This window comes from Cetorhinus maximus, chromosome 16, assembly GCF_964194155.1.
Source record: "Cetorhinus maximus chromosome 16, sCetMax3.hap1.1, whole genome shotgun sequence".
In the NCBI taxonomy this organism is placed as follows: Eukaryota; Metazoa; Chordata; class Chondrichthyes; order Lamniformes; family Cetorhinidae; genus Cetorhinus; species Cetorhinus maximus.
Window position 1 is genome coordinate 29,612,400 of NC_135894.1, and position 6,893 is coordinate 29,619,292.

The following is a 6,893-nucleotide window of genomic DNA, read 5'->3' on the forward strand; positions in this document are numbered from 1 at the left end:
TGCGACTGATCTACGTTAGTTAGTTTAGAACAGGTCTGAGGAAAAGCCCACTGCAGAGTGTGTTTCAAGAGCCATAGCCCCAAGGTCAACCTGTTCACCCTAAGACTGCTATGCTCAACACATCATGGCTCAAATACCTCAGATACTGTGTCCTAAAAAGCTATTGCCTGAACAAATTCTTGCTTATTTACAGAATCTCTCAGTACAGAAGAGGCCCTTCGGCCCACTGAGTCTGCATGGACATGTGAGAAACACCTGACCTACCTATCTAATCCCATTTACCACCACTTGGCCCATAGCCTTGAATGTTATGATGTGCCAGCGCTCATCCAGGTACTTTTTAAAGGATGTGAGGCAACCCGCCTCCACCACCCTCCCAGGCAGCGCATTCCAGACCGTCACCACCCTCTGGGTAAAAAAGTTTTTTCTCACATCCCCCCTAAACCTCCTGCCACTCACCTTGAACTTATGCCCCCTTGTGACTGACCCTTCAACTAAGGGGAACAGCTGCTCCCTATCCACCCTGTCCATGCCCCTCATAATCTTCTACACCTTGATCAGGTCGCCCCTCAGTCTTCTCTGCTCCAACAAAAACAACCCAAGTCTATCCAACCTCTCTTCATAACTTAAATGTTTCACCCCAGGCAACATCCTGGTGAATGTCCTCTGCACCCCCTCCAGTGCAATCGCATCCTTCCTATAACGTGGCGACCAGAACTGCACATAGTACACCAGCTGTGGCCTCATCAAGGTTCTATACAATTCCAACATGACCTCCCTACTTTTGTAATCTGTGCCTCGATTGATAAAGGCAAGTGTCCCATATGCCTTTTTCACCACCCCACTAACATGCCCCTCCGCCTTCAGAGATCTATGGACACACACGCCAAGGTCCCTTTGTTCCTCAGAACTTCTTAGTGTCATGCCATTCATTGAATACTTCCTTGTCAAATTACTCCTTCCAAAGTGTATCGCCTCATACTTTTCAAGAGTTAAATTCCATCTGCCACTTATCTCCCCACTTGATCATCCCATCTATATCTTCCTGTAGCCCAAGACACTCAACCTCACTGTTAACCACCCGGCCAATTTTTGTGTCATCCGCAAACTTATTAATCTTACCCCCTATACAGTCATCTATGTTGTTTATATAAATGACGAATAATAGGGGACCCAGCACAGATCCCTGTGGTACGCCACTGGACACTGGCTTCCAGTCACTAAGCAGTCTTCTGTCACCACCCTCTGTCTCCTACAACTAAACCAATTTTGAATCCACCTTATCAAATTACCCTGTATCCCATGTGCATTTGCCTTCTTTATAAGTTCCCCATGTGGGACCTTGTCAAAGGCTTTGCTGAAATCCATATAAACTACATCAACTACACTACCCTCATCTACACACCTGGTCACCTCCTCAAAAAATTCAATCAAATTTGTTAGGCATGACCTCCCTCTGACAAAGCCATGCTGACTATCTCTGATCCTTGCCTCTCCAAGTGGAGATAGATTCTCTCCTTCAGAATTTTTCCAACAGTTTCCCTACCACTGATGTGAGACTCACTGGTCTATAGTTCCCTGGCTTATCCCTACAACCCTTCTTAAATAGTGGAACCACATTAGCTGTTCTCCAGTCCCACAGCACCTCCCCCATGGCCAGAGAGGAATTAAAAATTTGGGTCAGAGCCCCTGCGATGTCCTCCCTTGCCTCCCTCAGCAGTCTGGGACACAAACCATCCAGACCTGGAGATTTATCCACTTTTAAGCCTGCCAACACCTCCAATACCCTGTCACTCCCTATATCAATTTGCTCAAGAACCTCGCAGTCTCTCTCCCCGAGTTCCATATCTTCATCCTCATTCTCTTGGGTGAAGACAGATGTGAAGTATTCGTTCAACACTCTACCGATGTCCTCTGGCTCCACCCATAGATTGCCCCCTTGGTTCCTAATGGGCCCTACTCTTTCCCTGGTTATCCTCTTCCCATTGACATACTTGTAGAATATCTTGGGATTTTCCCTACTTTTACCAGCCAGAGCTTTTAATGCTCTCCAAATTGCTTTCTTAAGCTCCATCCTGCACTTTCTGTACGCCACTAATGCCGCCACTGATTTGCTTCCCTTGTACCTGCTAAAAGCCTCTCTTTTCCTTCTCATTGTATCCTGAATATCTCTGGTCATCTATGGTTCTTTGTGCTTGTTACTCATTCCTATCACTCTATAGGGAACATGTTGAGCCTGTATCCTCCCCATTTCTTTTCTGAACGCTCCCTCCTGCTCTTCTGTAGATTTCCCCACATGTAGCTGTTCCCAGTCTACCTTGGCCAGATCCTGCCTTATTTTTCTAAAATCCACTCTCCCCCAATCCAAAACATTTTTTTGCAACTTGTCCATTTCTTCGTCCATAACAATCTTAAACTGTACCATGTTGTGGTCGCTATCACTAAAATGCTCCCCCACCACCACCTCAGCCACCTATCCGCCTTTATTCCCCAGAATTAGGTCCAGCACTGCCGCCGTCCCTTTTTGGACCCTCTATATATTGACCTAAAAAGTTCTCCTGTACACATTTCAAGAAATCCACACCATCTAAGCTCTTAACATTCCTCCCCCTTCAGGGTGCCCTGCAGCCGTTCAGTGACAACCCGGACCCTGGCACCAGGGAGGCAACATACCATCCTGGAGTCACGTTGACATCCACAGTAGCGCCTATCTGTTCTCCTGACTATAGATTCCCTTATTACTATTGCTCTTCCTCTCTTCCTCCCCTCCTGTACAGACAAGCTGCTTGTGGTGCCAGAAGCTTGACTCTGTCTGCACTCCCTGGAGGAACCAGCGCCCTCATCAGCCTCCAAAATGGAATACTGATTTGCGAGCGGGACCCCAAGGGACTCCTGAACTACCTGCCTGTTTCCCTTAGACTGCCTGGTGGTCACCCCACTCTCTTCCTTCCTCAAGTCCCTTCAGCTGCGGTGTGACCACCTCTCTAAACGTACTATCCACGATGCTCTCAGACTTGCGGATGCTCCACAGTGTCCCCAGCCGCCATTCCAGCTCTGAAACCCGAGCTTCCAGGAGCTGCAGCTGGACACATTTCCTGCACACATGCTGGTCCCGGGCACTGGAAATGTTCCGGGCTTCCCACATGGAGCACGAGGAGCACACCACGGCTTTGAACTCTCCTGCCATGACTTATCCCTTTAAATTAAACCTTTTAAATCAATTACTCTAGGGCCCTTCTTTCCTGGTCCTCGTTACTACAGAATATACAAACTATAAACCACAAGAAGACCTTAAACTATAAGCGATAAAAGTAGTAAATACTTACCCGACCTTACCCACTACTTACCAATCATTCCTCTCCCTTGTAGGCTCTACTACTGCAGCAGGTCAAGACCACTATCTGAAGATTTAAGAAGTTGGATAGCAAAGAAAAATTGCAAACAGCCTTTGAATGAATGAATACCGTTTCATTGACTGACCATTCCTCACTGAAATAACAGCCCCTGCATTTGTGGGGGCAAGCAGAAGGTGCAGGGGAGGCTGGTAGCGTGCTAGGAAGCCAGTGAGGCCAGGAACATGATGGCCCTGTAAATCTTAATCACAAAGCCTCATTTAAATAATTCTGCACCGACTCCTGCCTCACGGCCAGCGAGACTAAGCACCTGGCTGCTTAATGGGAGCAGAAATTTAGCACTAGACTGTAGACAGGGGTTGGAGATGGGGAGGGAGAGAGGGATTGGAAAGGCTATGGGGTGACAGGGAAAGGATGGGGTACAGCACATAGTACTTGTTGAGGTGCCATACATACAAGATTAAATTTAAGAAAATAAATGGCAGAAGAAACTCCTTTATACAGAGTGTAAGGCTGCAAAATTTAGTTTTAGGATTCGTGGCTGAAGCAAAACTATGCCGAAAATCAAGATTAGTTTCAATAGATGGGCTGTTGTAATTGGGAGAGGGGACAGGGTAGGGAGAGGGGACTGTTTGTTTAGAAATAATTAAGACATCTCAATGCATCCTCCCCAGCAACTGACAGAAACAGCCCCCTCCCAATAAAAACTCCACAACTCCAAAAGAATTGTAAATAATAAATAATTCCAAAAGAAAGGAAAAGTGTCAGCTATCCATTGACTCCCAATTTCTGAGGTTCTACTCTGAAGAGAATTGTCATTTTCTCTCTCCAGCTCCGGGAAAAGTTTTTTTTTGCTTTTAATTCTCCTCTCTCCCATGCTCGCTCTCCAGCTCCTCCAATTACAGGTTCCCTCCCTCCTGCCCCTCCAACCAGATTCCAGGCCTGGATTGATGAGAGGGAACATGTGATTAGAGAAGCTGCAGCAGTGAGCAATTATCCCAATGTTTAATGGGAGAAAATTCCAGCTCAGCCAAGATGAAGTGTTGGATATGCAGAATGACAATACAAAGGTGGGAAGCGGGAGGGAAGAGGTGGATATGGAGCTGGGTGGCATTAGCATATGTTAGGAACCTCAGTGCATGTCTTCAAACAAGATTACGAGCAGCATCTAGATGAGAAACAGGAGGCCCCTTTGGAATTCCACAGTTAATGATGCAGAGGTGGGAACAGAAGCCATTGCTAAAGTTGCTCTGGCTCTGACTAGGTAGGTATGAGAGGAACTCTCCTGCTAAACTGAGCAAGAGAGGAGATACATTGGTGCAAGGTGGCTTGTTAATGTTAAAGGTGGCTGAAAAGTCAAGAGAGGATGTGCCGACTGCCATAGTCGCACAGGGTGTCATTGTACCTTTGACTAGCTAGGATGGGTGGCTGGTCAGCAAAATGAGTAATAATGAGTAACTCTTGCAAAGGCAAGAGTTGAGCACACCATCTCCTGGACATCACACTGGCTGGAGGAGGAGCTCTGAGGGAGTGGGGAGGCTCAAGCCTACAGCCTAAACCTGGACCACTGGGGACACATCAGCGTAACTTCATCAGATGAAGGAAGGGCAATATTCTTCAGGAGGAGAAATGTATTCATTTCCAGTCACTACTTCTTGTAAGTTTTTTTAAACATTTGCAATGTGCATTGGTGGCTGGCTGCACAATGAGAATCAGGTAAATGAGAATACAGTAAAGCCAAAGTTTTTATGAAAGGTACGATATCTAACAAGGTTAAAAATCTGACCTTTATAGCAGCTTCTCTTAAGGCTTCCAGACGTTGCTTGCTGCTTTCTCTCATGTTCACAATATCTTTGTAATCCCCCTGAAGAACTCTTTCAAGCCCATGGACTGCCTGGAAGACTGATTTCTCACTCTCATTCAGTTCCTTCTGGAAGATCTCAAAGGTATGTACCTGGAAGATCTTTTCTTCCACTGACAGTCTCGAGTCCATTCCAACAGCTTCAATTGCTTTCTTCAGTTTGTTGAGCACCACATTCTTCTGGCGAAGCATGCCAGACAACTTCTTACAATTGCCCATGATCCATTGTGTCCCCTTTGTGATTGCTGCTCCTTTCCCTCTGTGTAGTTTGATTGCATGTTTGGCCACATCTACATACTCTGCTGCTTGCACTGAGGTGCAGGAAGCCAAGATAAAGACAGTCCACATGATTTCAGACTTAATCTGCTTCATTTTCTGACATTTAATTCACAGCTACAGAAAGACACACACAAACTTCTTCATTCTGATTAATTACAACACTGAAACAAAAACAGAATAAATAATTAGCAATTTTAACCACATCAAAACCGGGGCACTATGATGTGTGTGCAATGACATGAGTTACTTTACAAACACACGATATCATTATTCATCCATTAAAAGTTCAGCCACTGAAAGACATCACAAGAGAGATTTTTACAGTGTAGGTTTTGTCTCATTTGGCTCTGGAATTAGCCTCCACTTATTCCCATTCTTCTGTCCTTACTTATCTGAGAATCTTTCCCAGTTTTTTTCTCCAAGGTTTATAAAATGAACTTTCCGCAACTAAACCTTAAATATGTACGATCATCATTAAGATGGGATGTGTTTATTGCTTGGTGTATTAAAGTACTATGCTCTGCATATTTAGATAGAGACAACAGACTTGCATTTGGGCCAGACTTTCCCTTATGCAGAAATTATGCCAAAATTTTCACCAGTTTCAACATCAACAGGAATTTCATACCAAAATTTCCTACTGAGCTCAACTGTCTAGGGCTGCAACATAAATCCAGTGTGAACAAGCCCAAATACTGTGCCACCAATTCCATGTGGGCTGTTATTTCCATTAATTGCACCTCACTCACAACATCTTTCTTCTGCTAGAGAGGTAGGCACATTGGGAAGGCTTATCCAGCTGGTAAAGTTCTTCTGGGTTACGATGCAATAGAATATCCTCCATTTACCAGGCCAACAAGAATATGAATTGCAATTCATTCATTGTCATTAGGTCAAAAGCTTGGGAGTCCTTCACCATAAGGACTTCAGGGGTTTAAGAAGGATCACTACCTCAGGGCAATCAGGAAGTGGACAAAATCAGCCCCCATTAGCGATGAACAAAAAATGTCATGGAAGGTGGAATTGAGGGGCTAATTCAGATCAATGGCTACACAGTTTGTGGTGAACGGAGGACAAAAAGCTACTATAATAAAAGCAAAATACTACGGATGATGGAAATCTGAAACAAAAACAAAAATACCTGGAAAAACTCAGCAGGTCTGACAGCATCTGCAGAGAGGAACACAGTTAATGTTTCGAGTCCAAATGACTCTTCATCAGAACTAAGGAAATAGAGAAATTAGGTGAAATATAAGCTGTTTAAGGGGGCTGGGACAGGTAGAGCTGGATAGGGGGCCAGTGATAGGTGGAAGCAAAGAAGAGATTGCCAAAAATGTCATAGACAAAAGGAGAAAGGGGTGTTGAAGGTGGTGATATTATCTAAGGAATGTGCTAATGGG

The 6,893-nt window shown here is 44.9% G+C and overlaps 1 protein-coding gene across 1 annotated transcript in view; it reads right to left on the reverse strand.

The window, feature by feature from the left end:
- slc9d1 (solute carrier family 9 member D1) overlaps positions 1-6,893 on the reverse strand; it is a 73,462-nt gene that overhangs the window by 65,065 nt on the left and 1,504 nt on the right. The window contains exon 2 of the mRNA XM_078559599.1: positions 5,140-5,654. Within this exon, the coding sequence (XP_078415725.1) occupies positions 5,140-5,586 (447 nt within the window). The 5' untranslated portion in view covers positions 5,587-5,654. The remainder of the gene's footprint in view (positions 1-5,139; positions 5,655-6,893) is intronic.